The 14,865-nt window shown below is 43.4% G+C and overlaps 1 protein-coding gene across 1 annotated transcript in view; it reads right to left on the bottom strand.

Moving 5' to 3' along the window:
• The window catches only part of LOC144492727 (matrix metalloproteinase-15-like), an 84,164-nt gene extending 77,404 nt beyond the window's left edge, over nt 1-6,760 (bottom strand). The window contains exon 1 of the mRNA XM_078211090.1: nt 6,557-6,760. Coding sequence (XP_078067216.1) covers nt 6,557-6,661 — 105 coding nt within the window. The 5' untranslated portion in view covers nt 6,662-6,760. The remainder of the gene's footprint in view (nt 1-6,556) is intronic.
• Nucleotides 6,761-14,865: the final 8,105 nt, after the last annotated feature.

Here is a 14,865-nt window from a genome sequence, read left to right as displayed (position 1 = left end):
GAAGGAAAACAAGTAACGGAAATGGAAGACTGTCACCTTCATTAAAATAATTCACTAGAATTGAATGGCTTCTCAACGTGGAAAGTAGACTTCATCTTAGCTGGGTTGACTTACTGACAAAATATCCTCTGAGGTGAAATTAGTATTACACCATCCCAACTTGGAAATATATTGTGTTCTTTCATCATGGGCCAACGCCACACAGACTTCAGCGGTTCAAGAGGAAGGTCCTCCACCACATTCTCAAGGGCAACTAGGATGGGCAATAAATGCTGGCCTTGCCAGAGATGCACTCATCCCAAGAGTTACCTTTAAAATGTGCAACATAATGAGCAGCCTTTGTTTTCACATCATGTTGACTATAAGCAATGAGATTTAATTACAAAATTAGCAAAACATTACTATTTATAGTTAACTTAGATAAAGTTAAAACATTTGAATATATAGAATCAGGAAACCTGCACAAACAGGTAATCTTTCTAAAAGCATTAAATAACATTTTCTAAGTCAGGCCCTGACATCTTAGGTGCATATTGGACATTGTCCTTGATTTGAACTCGCCACTTGCTGCAGCATGTTCTAATCAGTCTCCAACAAATTTTAGTATAAATTTGCCCTGGAGGTTTACAATAGTCTAACTGACATCATTTTTAAAAAATTCATGGGATGTGGGCATCGCTGACTCAGCCAGCATTAATTGCCCATCCCTAATTGTCCTTGAGAAGATGGCAGTGAGGTGGCTTTTTGAACTCAGTCCATTTGTCACTTATATAGCCATTGACGCATATTCCAGGCCACTGAAACCATAATACTCTTACCTCTTACTGATTTCCCCAAAAACAAAGCCAGGTTTGTAATTTTCAGCTTGGACAGAAATTGCCCTTTGAATGAACTGACCAACTATTTGTTTAACATTTAGTACATTTTGTGTCCTGAAAGAGACATATATATAACCAAAGTACAATGCATGATCTACATTTCCTATCCACGCCAACAATATTCAACAGATGCGAAGCAACCATGGCAAAACGATGCATGGATACAGACTCTGCTGCAGACTCTCCTGCCTGATATCTGGTGTGATCAGGAAGTCACCTGAGGCAGTAGGGAAAATGCCTCATTCTCTTGTCAGAGGACAATAAGCCTGCAGCAAAAGGCACAGGATGCAGAACTCAGACCTCACAGCTGCTGGATTCCAGGCAGGGAGAGGAGATATTTCATTATCGTATTAATACATTTATATGTACCTGTCTGTTAGTTAGATTGATGTGTCTTGATGTTTTCCACTTAAATGACTTGCGCTGTAATAATTAGTTTTGAATATCTTTGCGAGCACTTATGTTATCCATGTACTTATATCATGCATTATTTTTAAATTCTTTAAATATCTTTTTATTAACTAATATTTAATTTTACCTATGTGTGTTGTTTACAAATGTTCTTATCTGCATTATTGATCAGTGCATGGTCTGTTGGAAATGCAATCACGTGCAGTTATCAACATATTTCTCTGTATCCCTATGTTATTTTTGAAGTTATTTGTGCATATCTCTGTGTCTCTGGGCGGCACGGTAGCACTGCGGTTAGCATTGCTGCTTCACAGCTCCAGGGACCTGGGTTCGATTCCTGGCTTGGGTCACTGTCTGTGTGGAGTTTGCACATTCTTCCCGTGTCTGCGTGGGTTTCCTCCGGGTGCTCTGGTTTCCTCCCACAGTCCAAAGATGTGCGGGTTAGGTTGATTGGCCAGGTTAAAAATTGCCCTTAGTGCCCTGAGATGCGTAGGGATTAGTGGGTAAATGTGTAGGGATATGAGGGTAGGGCCTGGGTGGGATTGTGGTCGGTGCAGACTCGATGGGCCGAATGGCCTCTCTCTGTGCTGTAGGGTTTCTATGATTCTATGATTTTTGAAAGTAATTGCTTGTTTCTCCCTGCTATTCCAAATCTTCAACTGTTCCCATCAATTGTGAGACAACAGCAGCCATCAGAGGTAGGGTGGAATTTTCCACTCCCACCAGCAGCGCAAATCATAGCGGCGGGGACACTAAATTTAGTATGATGGTAAAATTCCGTTTGCCGCCAGTGGGAAATTCGATTGGAATATTGTTCTCCTTTGATGGCGGCTTGAGTTTCCCGCTGACATATGTCAGAAATCATATTTACGTCTCATGAATGCTGATTAAAAGCAAACTTGCCAGAATTCTGTCCCCCTATAATTAGGTGCCCACCAGTGGATAATTAGAATGGTTTGTTTCATGACTATATAGAAGTGGTGCACACCTCACGATCTTCAGTTCATCCACAATTTGGAGGTCACCTTCCTTTAAGAACGTTGCTGCAAGATATTGGGTGCACGTAGCATGAGCTGCATCAAAGCTGTGCAGGTGTGAGATGGAGGCAGAATTCAGGAGGGGCAGGGGAACACCTGAGCGGAGGGGGAGGGGGGTAGATGAGTGCAGGGGTGGGGGGATAGAGGCTGGGCAGGGGGGGTAATAGGGGAGCGAAGGTGGGAGGCAGAGGCAGGACAAGGGATGGCCAAGGAACAGAGTGGAATAGTGAAGGACTGTCCAAGAAGAACCAAGAGACAGGCCTGGAGCTGCGGTCACGCTGTTGGGGTCATATTGATGAGACTGTCCTGGGGCTGAGGTCATGCTGTCAAGAGTAAATTGAAGACTGAAAAGCAAATGGAAGACTTGCTCAGCAATAATCTGCTCACTGATACTCAGCTTGAGTTCCACTGGGACAACTCGCTCCTGACCTCATTACAGCCTTGGTGAAACCATAGACTGAATTCCAAAGGTGAGGTGCAAATGACTGCCCTTGACATCAAGGCAACATTTTACCTAGTGTGGCATAAAGGAGCCCAAGCAAAAACTGAAGTCAATGGGAATCAGGTCAATTGTGTCTATTAGTTGAAGTCATACCTAGCACAAAGGAAGATGGCCATGGTTGTTGGAGGTCTATCATATTAGTCCGAGGACATGGCTGCAGGAGCTCCTCAGGGTAGTATACTCGGCCAAACCGTTTTCAACTGCTTTATCAATTACCTTCCTTCCCTTATAGGGTCAGAAGTGGGGATGTTCACTGATTTCTCAATGTTCAGCCCATTATTCTGACGAAGCCACCTGCATTATCTGCCTCTTACCCTCAGGTTAAAGAGAAGGTAATGAGGTATAAAGAGCATCAGTTATATGAATCCTGCACATGTACAGCAGTGGACAGAAATCTGGAAAATGTTAAAGCTATCACCTGCTCCTGCCCGGAAGAATCCTGGTGTGAAGAACTCAAGGCCATAGTTACTTGGACAGCTACTGACAACAGCTTTCTCACCCTGCTTTAAGGCTGCAGGTCTGTCTGCAAGAGGAGGATGATTCATGTGATCACACCTTCATAAAACAGAGTTGTTGTAAACTCTACTCTTGACTTAGCATCAGGGAAGAGAAATAGTCCCTGAAGACTTGGGTGCCACTTCCACTTCTCCTTTTCCCTTTCCAAGCAGTTTATTTTTCTCTGTATTGTCTCTGTTCAATTTCCTTGTCATGTAGCAGACCAGGGGGAATGGTAACTATAGCACCCATGACTGGGAGCAAGTGGTTTGACCAGGGCCCTTGAATTCAGAGTAAGACTTTCCCTATATGCAACACCACTCCCTGTCGATTTCACCAACTTTAAATAGCACTAGAAATTCACAGCATTTCTACCAGCTAAAGCAGAGCCAGCAGAAATCAATCAGCAACTAAACTGAAAGTAGCTGATGATCACTTTGAAAGTGCTGATGGGGACATCCTTTCTGCTGCTGAATGCATGTTCAACTGTGTATGTTTAACTAGAGGGTGTTGGCTGGACCAGTGAGGTTGAAAATGGCGGCACCAGTGTTAATTTAGCAAGAAACTCCCTGGTCTGCATATTTCTGGCACTCCTCTTGAGAACCACGCCAATATCCTTACCAAAATACTGTCTAGCATATGCCACTCAAGTTGTTTGTGCTTAGAGCATGTACATTATTTTGGTACCAAATTGGCATCAAAACTACAGGCAAATAGCCCAAATTTTGCTGCCTTTTTCTCGTAATCAAACAAACTGTTTCATAATCAGCCTTCTCTTTTCCAAAGGAAAGAATTCTAACCTGTTCAATCTTTCCAGATAGGTATAGCCTCACAATTCTAGTATACTACTTATAAATCTTTTTGTTTCTCCTCCAGTATCTCTGTATAGTTTAGAATAATATGGAAACCAGAACTGTGCACAGTATACCAAATGTGGTCTACCAAAGTTTGATACAAATTTAACATGGTTTCTCTACTACTCAGTTTTATCCCTGTAGAAATAAATCCCAATGCTTTGTTTATTTTATGGCGTTATTAACTGTTCTGCTACTTTTAGAGATTTGTGCATCTGTACCCCTAGATCCCTTTGTACCTTTATCTCATTTGGTCTTATTTTCAAAGGAGACAGTGGTCTTATTATTCTTCCGACCAAAGTGCATCCTATCGCATTTAGCTATATGGAAATTAGTGTGACAGCTATATGCTTATTCTACAAGTTTATTAATGTCTTCTTTTGTTTTGTCATAGTAATCCAAAGTATTAACCAATACCTCCAATTTGGTGTTACACACAAATTTTGAAATTTGCCCATCTGATGGGCAGCATGATGGTGCAGTGGTTAGTACTGCTGCCTCACAATTCCAGGGACCTAGGTTCGATTCTGGCCTTGGGTGTCTGTCTGGAGTTCTCCCCATATACGCGTGGGTTTTTGCTGGATGCTCTGGTTTCCTCTCATAATCCAAAGACATGCAGGTTAGGTGGATTGGCATGTTTAATTGCCCCTTAGTCTGTGTATGTAAATGTGTGCCCTGTTATGGACTGGCTTCCCGTTCCAGGTGTACCCTACCTAATGCCCTGTATCTGTCGGAACAGGATCCAACTCCCTGTGACCCTGAATTGGAGTAAGCAGTTAGTGAAAGTGAAGAAGTGTACATCTGACTTCCCAGTGCAATTCATTCACGTAAATTGTGAGTAACAGTGTTTCCAGCAACAATTCTTGAAGAACATCACTTTCCACCTCCAGTCAGTCTGTGTATCTACCCTTAACTCTCACTCTGTTTTTTTTAACCACAAGCTTCCAGTACAGTATTAAAGTAGAATACCAACAATATCTTAAAACCGTAACAGACATAGAATCTGATGAGAATGACTGTATTACCTTGAGTTATAACCACAACCACTCAGCAGCACCAGTAAAATCTTCAATGTACATACCCTTTTGGAGCTCACTACTGCCTGATTATTTATACCGAATAACAAGTTTTTCTGTCTGTAACTACTGACCTGACTCCATCAGTATTTGTTAATTTTGTATTGTGGTCCTCTGCTATCAACAATGTAAAGAGTAACAGTAACATTAGTTAATGTCACTCTTGTATAAAGACTAACAGTATAGTGAACTTTACAGAATCTACCACTGCACAATAATCACAACCTACAGTATTTGTTCATTAAACAGTGTACTATAATGTAAATGGATGGCAATACTACTGCTCAGTTAAGATCATTGCCTAAGCAGCATACAGTTAGCATAATAAAATGCAGTCTAATTGTGCTGGGTAACACTTGCGTATATTAATGATGTAGAGTACTGTTGATTACAAATGAATGGCTTCAAAACGTTACATTGTCTTTTCTCTTCCAAAGCCTTTATATTCTCATGCTCCGATCCTTTCACGTATATTGTTATGAAGTTAATTCATGCATATCAATATAAGACAATGAGTATATTCATGCAACTTAATATTATACCTTTATTGGAAAATGTATTGTTGTGTATACCCATGCATCTTAATATTGCAAATGAAACAATGCACTTTAATATTGAATAATAAACATATGCATGCATCTTAATGTTATAAACGTATTTGCACTGTTAAGGGACAGGACAGCCATGCAACTTAATACTGTGAATTTATTAGACCATTTTAATATTGAATAATGGAACTATGTATGTATATTAATGAGGTACAGTGAGACTATCTTCCACATCAATACTGATCAATGAATCTATTCATATGCATCAGTATTGTACAATGAATAAATCCATATATTTTTAATACAATGCAGTTTATTAGCATGTTTTAATACTTAATGAGTTCAAGGATATATATTAATTCTGTACAGTGAATCAAAACATTTCTAGTAATACTCGGCAGTGATTAATACTGTACAGGGTTGCCAAAATTGGGCAATAAGACTATATATGCATACTAATACTGTGAAATTATTCAAGCCAATATGGCTATAACATCGACTAAAACATGCAGATTAACATATGCAATTTGTTAGCATGCTTTAATACTGGCTAACGAGTCCAACCATGCATATTTAACACTGTACAGAAATAACGTGTATCAACATTGTATTTCCCGGTGTTTGTTAATAATGTACAGTCAGATCAGCAACAGCTATATGAAGGTGCGATTGTCTGTACGAGTACTGTAGCAGCTGTACATGCAGCGACCCGACTTGAAAACTGACTCCAATCGGAGTTTGGATGTCTTCTTTACCTCTGCGCTAAAGCTGTCTTCCTCAGTCCGGCTAGAAATGGCACAAAGCCCTAGAATGAGAACGGGCACTATCCAACCTCGGCTCCAGCACAATCTTCCGGCCATTTCTTAGCAATGCGCTGTGGTTCCACCGCCCCGAGCCCCGGTGATCCCTTCTGCTCTTTATTTCCCTCTCTCCTGTTCTATTATCAATCTGCTCTGACCGAGAAAGTCAGCGCCCTCTACAGCTAAATGAGACTAAGTTACAGTCAGAGGACTGTCTCTTTCCCGAAGTCTAATTATCAGTCTTCATCAATCCACTTCCTCTCCCATTTGTAATTAAAGTGACCGCGATACTAAGTCCATATTCTGCCTCCACCTGCAAATACGCCTCCCTTCCTTTTTCACTCCCACACTGTTTAAAAGAGCAACTCTCATCCTCATTTTTGCTTTCCTTAATTGTTTTTCTTTATTCTCCGAAATCAAGACGATTATCTTCTCGTAATATTTTCCTGGATGCTACAAGTTTCGTTAGATCTTTCTCCATCCTATATAAGAGTACATAATTCAAGCGAAATGTATTGGACAGGTGGTGATGTGTCGCAGCATCACACACTGCTGACTGGTGAAACGGACGTCATGACAGCTCAATCTTCAGATGAAGAGAATGGAGGATACTTCTGCTCAACGTGTGCTGTAGCTATACTATGGCTATCACCTACTGAGTTGGTTATTGGTTCAAACATGGGCAAAACATGGTTGTGCTAAGGCAACGGCTGAGTAGTCCAAGTTCTCGTCAACACCTTTTGTTTACCAAAGCGCGATATGTGGAGGAGGAACAGAGTGGTCGTTCAATGTCACTGAAGGCACAGAGATGCATAGAGTAGATGCGAGCTATCCTCCCCCCCTCCCCCGCCAGTGGACATTTCCAGCATGCATGGACGCCATGAAAGAGCTAAGGCAGTCAAGAGCAGATGATGTGCGCACTCCTCAGGTGGCACTGGCTACATCCCACATCTCCCTGGCATCATCCCTGGCCCCTCCTACTGAGAAACCAGAGGTAGGTCCAACAGCTCTGGATGAGTGCTCATGAATAAGCACAGAAGCCACAGGCATCTCAGCCGTGAGCAGAGAGAAAGTAGCAAGCTGCCTTCATCTCATCCTTAACCATAATGGGAACATTCCATAGAAATGGACAGTAACATAAGGTGCCATGTTGTTAGATGCCCAAATGGGTCATCTTGGTGATTTTTTCTCAGTTTGTACAGTCATGAACATATCCTTTAATAATCATAGAGTCAGATATACAGAGTAAGTGTTATTATAGCACAGAAAGAAGATATTTGATCCATCAATTCCACATTGGCTCTTTTTAAGAACAATCCAAACATTCCCATTCCCCCGGTTTTCCCAGAGGCCAGCAAGTTTATTTTCCTCAAGTGCCCATCCAAATTATTTTTGAAACCATTGTTTGTCTCCGACTTCTTCACCCTTATGCCTACAATGAGATTTGAATGTTATTAATAAGGGGAGGGGCAATTTCCTGTGGTGCAATAGTTTGTGTTATAGGAAACTGTTGGTAATAGAGACCCCATTTTCAATCTATTTGGGTGGTAATGGAATTGTTCAGATGTGTGTTTGCTGGCTAACATCTCTCTCTGACAGTAGCTGAATTAAGAGTCATCTATTATAAGGCTAATAGCCATTCATATGAAACATTGCTGAATTAGCATAGGCCTTGCAGTCGAGCCTGCCTACCAGTTGCCATGAAGCCTGGGATGGCTGAGCAGTCTTCCTCCAATGCCTGGGTGCTGGGCTCCTCAAGAACAACCCCTTTATCTTCCTCTGAGGGAGTGGTGTCCTAGGTCCACCTCATCATCCAATTCCATATGTCTTTACATTGTCATGCACACAGCAGCCAACCACAATGAGTAGTTATAGGTGGCTCATGCTGGAGGATGCCACCCAATCGTTTAAGGCAACAGAAGCACATCTTCAAGATGTCAATGATCTCAAGACATGTACATACTAATAATGATTTTGGTTGTGGAACCTCTCTGCTTCCGTGACTGGGTACCGGGTGGGTGTCAGGAGTCATTTCTTTAGAGGATAACCCTTATCCACCAGGATTCTAGATGTTGGTTTGAAGAGGTATGACACCTATAAAATAATGAGGAGCATAGATCAGCTAGTCAATATCTTTTCCCAAAGGTAGGGGAGTCTAAAACTAGAGGGCATAGGTTTAAGGTGAGAGAGGAGAGATACCAAAAGGTCTAGAGAGGCAATTTTTTCACACAGAGGGTGGTGAGTGTCTGGAACAGGCTGCTAGAAGTAGTAGTAGAAATGGGTACAATTTTGTCTTTTAATAAGCGTTTAGACAATTACATGGGTAAGATGGGTATAGAGGGATTTGGGCCAAACACAGGCGATTGGGACTAGTTTAGGGGTTAAAAAGAAAGGGGCGGCATGGACAAGTTGGGCCAAAGGACCTGTTTCCATGCTGTAAACCTCTATGACTCGGAGCCAAGTGCAGACCTTCCAGACCAGCAGAATATTAATTGCATGGAAGCCTGTTCTTTCAAGAATTTGTTTGCCTTGTCTGTCATCTTGATGGTTATGTGAGTATAATTGATAACCAACTGGATCTGAGAGAATCCATTGATGGCAGCAAACCCTCTGTGCCTGTGGTAACCCACCTACCTCAAAATGGGTGTAATCTCTCACCCTCCAGAATAGCATCCATGACCTGCCTAATGATCTAATGCGAGATGCCACCCAAATCCACAGCTGATCCCTGGAACAACCCAGGTGGCTTGGATAGATACACTCTCTTATGGCACTGAAACTCTGTCATTTGCAGGTAGTTGACTCTTGGATGGTACACAATGTCTTGTGTAGTGCCTCTGGTCTCCTCTAACCAGGAGGATACATTTGTTGAAGGTCCTCCTTGCTACCAAGTTCATTGTCAGAGTAGCCTGCTCCCATCGCAACTCTCTCAGCTAGTGTCTATTCATTCAATCTGATTGATCTGCCAACCTCTGCTGTGCAAGTGATTCTAGCAGCCTCATGTCCCTGTCAAGAATTCTACCACTCTGATCACAAATGCTAGCACCTCAACTCCAATGATGGCAACTCTGTGCCACTGGTTGAGCAACTGAGTATTATCCTACACTTCTCAAGTATGTTGATCAGTGCATGTTTTCAACTCCTGCTACCCGTCTTGATTAAAAAGCAGAATTCCCCCATGTAAATATCTGCGGATTACAAACTGAGCTTCGAGCAAATTGGCGTAAAGTCATTAAGATCATAGCAATGAACGTGTGTAAAGATTGATGTGGGAGAAATGGGTTCCAATTCATGGACACTGACACCAGCATTGGCGAAAGATGGAGCTGCTCCATTGGGAAAGGCTTCAAGAGAGTATGTCTGGGGTGCATGGGGTCCTTCATTATACTGGCTGCTTTTCCAAGGCAGCATAAGTGTAGACAGAGTCAAAGGATGGGAAGCTGGTTTACATGATGGATTGGCCTACGTTCATACCCTTTGTAGTTTCTTGCAGTCTTGGTCAGAGCAGGAGTCATACCAAGCTGTGATACAACCAGAAAGGAAGCTTTCCATGGTGCATCTGTAAAAATTGAGAGTCGTAGCAGACATGCTAAATTTCCTAAGCTTTGAGAAAGTAGAGGCATTGGTGGGCTTTCTTAATTACAGCGTTGGCTTGGAGGGACCAGTACAGGTTGTTGGTGATCGGGACACCTAGAAACTTGAAGCTCTCGACCATTTCCACTTCATCCCCATTGATGTAGGACAGGGGCATGTTCTCCACTACACGTCCTGAAGTTGATAACTATCTCCTTCATTTTATTGACATTGAGGGAGAAATTATTAGCGTCGTACCATTTCACCAGATTCTCTTATCTCTTTCCTGTATTCTGTCTCAACATTGTTTGAGATCCGACCCACTACAGTGGTGTCATCAGCAAACCTGAAAATGGAGTTGGAGCGGAATTTAGCTAGTCATGAGGGGCTAAGGAGTGTAGTAAGGGGCTGACAACATGGCCTTGTGGGGCACCGGTGTTGAGGTTAATCGAGGGGGATGTGTTGTTGCCCATCCTTACGGATTGCGGTCTGTGGGTTAGGAAGTCTAGGATCCAGTTGCAGAGGAAGAAGCTGAGCCCTAGGCCATGGAATTTGGAGATGAGTTTTGTAGGAATAATGGTGTCGAAGGCTGAGTTGTACTCATTTAATAGGAGTCTGACATAAGTGTCTTTGTTATCCAGGTTTTCCAGGATTGAGCGTGTAAACCACTGAGAGACAGGAAGAGAAAGGAATACCAATGTAACAGTGCACTAGATATTATTGTTAGAGTGGTAAGAATGTAAAAAGGTCAAATTAAAGGCTCTTTATCTGAATGGCACACAATTTGTAACACAATAGATAAATTAGTGCAACAAGTAGTAATAAACGAGTATAATATGATGGCCATTACAGAGATGTGGCAAGGGCAACAAGGCAAGGAACTGAATATTCGGGGATAGTTGATTTCTCAGAATAGGCAGAAAGTAAAAGGAGGTGGGGTACTCAGTAGCAGATTTGCTATGAAACAAACTGTGCGGTGGTACTGGCCCCCAAATGACAGTGGGGGCCCAAAAATGCAGGAAAAATCTGGCAAATTAATTGCAACCTGCTAATGAAAAAGCAAAATCACCATTGTCCATTGCTTAATGCATGCATAAGGGAGTGATAGCCGATATCAAGATGGCATTTATGGTTTCTGACTGCTGCTTTTTGTGTTGTAAGAAGTCTGTAGATGTGAGTTTGTGTGTATGCACAGGTCAGATACTTGTAGGTGCAGGTGGTCTGGTTGGGAGAGAGGAGTGAGATCACAGGGAGAGAAGGGGCACAAGTGCCGCAGACGTTACATGAGCAGAAAATGGTCACCACCCGCTCATGTCAACTTCACAACACTTTATCACACTCAATCCTGTACACCCTTCCCCCTCCTCCCAAGGCCTGGGGACACCCCTCCATGCAACAACCACATTCATCCCTTCATGCCCAAAGGTTCTGGACCTGCCTTCATCCCATTCCCCCAAGGCCCCAGGACATCTGTCCCTTCCCCCTCAAGGCCCGGGAGTCTCCCTCAGTTCCAGGACCCCCATGCACCTCTCGGCCCCAGTATCTTCTCCCTCCCAAAGCCTCAGGAGGCCCTCCAAACCACCGCAAGGCTCTGGGACCTAGGTATTGAACTCCAAAGCCACCTACACACTGAGCAACCACTCAGCTGAAGGAGCATATTTTCCAACTGGCATGGCGGATGGTTGAGAGTGGATTAAGTATCCGGTCAGGCCCTCAGCTGCATTCCATTAGTGGGATGTAAATCATTTTCATGCTAGCCTCCAGGGAGATTCCCGATGCACCATGACAGTCAGCATTGGAAGATCCCGCTTTAATTTCAGTGTGAAACCAAATTTTGGCCATCCACTGAATCCGGCGGGATATGGAGATTTCCAGTCCATTGTGTATGTATTGGATTTATTTTTTAATTATGATTATCCTGCATTTGGTGACAACTTGATCTGGTTTATCAGGGAGCAGAAAATCCATAATAAAAGTATTACACTGAGTAAAAGTTAAGCCTTTTTTTCTGTATCTCCTACTTCACACAAGCAAAATGATTGAATACTCTTTCTGATAGCTTGCATATGTGATATGTTAAAATATTGCAGCTCTTAGCTTCTCCTAAATGCAAATACTGAATAATCATGATAAGTGCACTTAAGCATTTACAAAGAATGAAAAATGGGGGTGGGGGTGGGGGGAGAGATAAAAGAGAATGTTTTTTTCTTGGCTGGGTCCTGAAGAAGGGGGGGGAGGAGGGTGGGGGGAATTGGTCTCTTGAAAATGAAACTGCGCATATGACCACGCTAACTCCAAATCTGTCAATGGGCGTACTCTATAACTAAGAAATAAGCAAAATAGTGAGAAATAATGGGCCCGATTTTACCATTGCGTCGCACCCATTTTCAGGCGCAAAAACATGGTAAAGTTGGGTGTGAGGCCATTATCGCGATCCGCGCCCTCGTCCACGCAGATTGCCACTTTACCGAAACCCGGGAATGGCGGCGATCCGCTTCGTGCCCAAAACGGGCGCAATGGCGATTTAAATGCATTTGCATGCATTTGAATTGAATTAATGAACTGCCCGCCCAACTTTATCAGCATTTTCCCCTTTACCACCGCGTCTGCCAATCCGGAACCGCACCGTAATGGACCTGCTGAATAAAGGTCTGAATCGGGCGCTCCAGCTGCTGAAGAGCGCGTTCAGAGCTTCCAACGGCTCTCTGACTCAGATCAGTGGTGGGGGGGAGGAGGGAGGCAGGTCAGATCATTCTCTGGTTGGGGAGGCCAGATCGTTGTCTGGTTGGGGGTGAAGGGAGGAGGAGGAGGCGGGTCAGATGTATCTGGTGGGGGTGGGGTTGGGCTGATCGTTGTGTGGTGGTGGTGGGGGGGGGAGGGGTGATCGTTGTCTGGTGGGGAGGGAGGAGGAGGCGGGTCAGATGTTCCTCTGGCCGGGGGGGGCGGGGGGAGGGTGAGTGAGGCCAGACCATTCGCTGGGAGGGTGGGGGGGGGTGATGAGTGGGGCCAGATCGTTGTCAGGGGTGGGGGGAGGGAGTGAGGCCAGATCGTTGTCTGGGGGCCGGGGAGAGGAGGGAAGCGGGTAAGATATATCTCTGGTGGGGGGAGGCCCGGTTGCTCACTGGTGGGGGGGTCAGATGGATCTCTGGTGGGGGCGTGATCGGTCTGGGTAGCAGTGGGGGTTGATAATGGGGACAGTGATGTGAGTGGGTAGTGGCGGGGGGGGTGGATGGGGGGACAGTGATATGTGTGGGTAGCGGGGAGGTTGATAAGGGGGACAGCGATGTGTGTGGGTAGTGGGGGGGGTGGATAAGGGGGACAGTGATGTGTGTGGGTAGTGGTGGGGGTGGATAAGGGGGACAGTGATGTCTGTGGGGGCATTGCTCCCGCTTTTCACTCCCGGGCCGCAGAGCAATCTGACATGGGTGCGCTTTTTCAAATTTTTTTCTAACTGCGCATGTGCAGTTCAGAGCTCCGATTGTTTCAGCCGCGCTAAGCCCTGCCCACAGTGCGAATGGGACTGATGATTTTCTTTTCAGGCTGAGTGCATATGTGGGCGCCTGAAAGCAGATTTCTAAGTCAGATCTGCATTATGCCCAGATTCAGCACTTAGAATGAAAATGGTAAAATCGGGCCCAATGGCTCAGAAGACCAGGATATAGGATCAGTTTGTGTGGGGATAAGAAATAGCAGCGGAAATAAGTCACTGGTGGGACTATATTATGTCGAGGTTACATAGATTATGATATAATAGATTATACTATGTTATATTTTAAGACCCCTGACAGTAGCTACATTGTAGGAAAGAATATAAATCAAGAAATAATGGGGTCTTGTCAGAAAGGTACTGTAATAATTGTGGGCAACTTTAATCTTCTTATAGACGGGATACAATTTCATCTGAAAAGGTAGCTTTAAGGCCAAATTCACCTTAGAACAATATGTTGTAGAACCAAGTTAAACCTGGTAAAACAGGATTAATTAATGATCTCATAAAGGATCCTTCCTCTGGGCAAAGGTGATTGTAACATAGTAGAAGTTCACATTCAGTTTGAGGGTGGGAAACTTGGGTGTTAAACTTATAAATGAAGACAATGTTGGTCAAAGTGTTGAGAAAGTAAATTAAAAGATTAGACAGTAGATAAGCAGTGCTAGATACTTAAGATGATGTTTTGTATTTTCAACAAGGACACATTCCATAAAGAAAGAAAGGCCTGGATTTTTGCAAGGTCATATCCAAAATGGCAGATAAACTCCAAATCTGGAATTTCCTCCCCATATCCGGTAGAAGCCATTTTCACTGGGTGTGGTGGAGAGGACAATGGTAGATGTGACTAATATATATTGAAAATCCAGCAGGGCCATTTGAATTCAGCGCTGAGATCAAACAGACCCAATTTATGCTGCAGCAAGGGTCTTATCCTGCATTGTGCAAATTACAAATATTTACAGTAATTACAATTGCTTCTGAAGGTGGATAAGGATATGTAGAACTGTCAAGTAATTTAAATGGCCAGCTCTTTAAAAATTGAAAAAAAACCCAGTCTAACTGTATCTAAGAGTTGAAAAAGGTCTGTTACAGCAGTTTCAATACCTGTTTGTTGATATAATCCTAAATGCTATAATTATAGCATTATTAATGCTTGGCTGCTTTCTGGTGGTTGAGGGCTAGGATTGTAATCTCACAAACT

Source organism: Mustelus asterias, chromosome 4 (assembly GCF_964213995.1).
Source record: "Mustelus asterias chromosome 4, sMusAst1.hap1.1, whole genome shotgun sequence".
Taxonomy (NCBI): Eukaryota; Metazoa; Chordata; class Chondrichthyes; order Carcharhiniformes; family Triakidae; genus Mustelus; species Mustelus asterias.
Note: the sequence above shows the minus strand (reverse complement) of the source record. Positions and strands in the feature narration are given on the sequence as shown.